Genomic DNA, 1,337 nt, shown 5'->3' on the forward strand with positions numbered 1-1,337 from the left:
CACAGGCGCCTCACACACACACACACACACATTAGTTCTACCGTTGACTGACATTTCAGCCATTCATTATCAAACTAAAATCTTTGTTATTGTCAACCAAACATAAAAGTTACAGTTTATTTTAAAAGGTCCATTGTAAAATCAGCGTGCAGCACCCAAACAAACATTTTTTGCACATGTGAAGGACTTTACACGATATTAGAACATGAGTGAAGTATAAAGCCATGTTTAGGCTACATCAACATAGGCTATCAACATAGGATCATTCGTACGATGAGATTGGCGGCATACGAATGTTTCATGAATCACACTTGAACTCTGTCACACGGATCTGCGCTCGTTTCTACGTTAGATTGATAAATGAGGCCCAATATCTATAACAGGACATACCTACATCAGAGCATGTCCAAACAAAGATAATACTCGGTGAGATTAAATTAGAAACAGGCCAGTAAACGCTTGCATTTTCACAGATGCCTGTCATATGTGAAAAATCAAGCATTTTCTGGCCTGTTTCATTGCACACTTTTGTTATTTTTTAAGGACATGGCTCTGAACGTCGGAGTTAAATCACTGTTCAAAATTACAACATATGATAAATGCATGCAGGCATATCCAATTATTCCATGAGAGAAGTAAAAGAATATTCATGTTCGGACACGTTTGTGGAATATTACAATTATATAGCCGATTAGGCCTATATGGTCTTGACATTTCTAATCACCATGCCAACGCTCATAAAAAAGCTTTAGTTCAAAGCAACCAACATCTGCTCTGTCACATTTTAGATTTGTGAACCAGATGAATTTGATGTGATGATGACTATTCCTGTGGAGCGAGTGGACATTCAGGAGTTTGATGAGGCCGGAGCATTTTACAGTATTGCATTGAAACGACATACGAAAAGACATCCTCTGGACAGATTCCTAAATGAAGACAAGACCATTCAGGCCAGTGAAATGCTGAGTGAATTCAGAGATGCCGTCAAGAAGGCTGTGGAGAAACTTCCATGTAGGTCCAAATAAACAAGTATTTATTTGTTGTTGTAAATCTTTTAATGATCTCATAATATATTATGTTTAATTTAAGCTTAAACGTTTTAATCCGTATATTTTGAAATATAATTTTTAATATTTTGAACGTTTTACACTTATCTAGCTCCAGTTCTTTGTTGGACTTTGAACTGTTGGAACCAGCCTTTAAAATAAAAAAACTTGCAGCAATTTCGACCATTTACAGACACGAATATAAGCGTAAATTGTAAATCAAGTTGGGAGAAACAACTCTTTAGCGCATTAATCAACAAGAAATCAAACATCTGAACACAACAATATGCC

At 36.1% G+C, this 1,337-nt stretch overlaps 1 protein-coding gene across 1 annotated transcript in view; it reads left to right on the plus strand.

Moving 5' to 3' along the window:
- cgasa (cyclic GMP-AMP synthase a) overlaps positions 1-1,337 on the plus strand; it is a 10,907-nt gene that overhangs the window by 3,230 nt on the left and 6,340 nt on the right. Inside the window, exon 2 of the mRNA XM_016493088.1 lies at positions 789-1,011. Coding sequence (XP_016348574.1) covers positions 789-1,011 — 223 coding nt within the window. The remainder of the gene's footprint in view (positions 1-788; positions 1,012-1,337) is intronic.

This window comes from Sinocyclocheilus anshuiensis, unplaced genomic scaffold (assembly GCF_001515605.1).
Source record: "Sinocyclocheilus anshuiensis isolate Anshui unplaced genomic scaffold, SAMN03320099.WGS_v1.1 scaffold193, whole genome shotgun sequence".
NCBI classification, from domain to species: Eukaryota; Metazoa; Chordata; class Actinopteri; order Cypriniformes; family Cyprinidae; genus Sinocyclocheilus; species Sinocyclocheilus anshuiensis.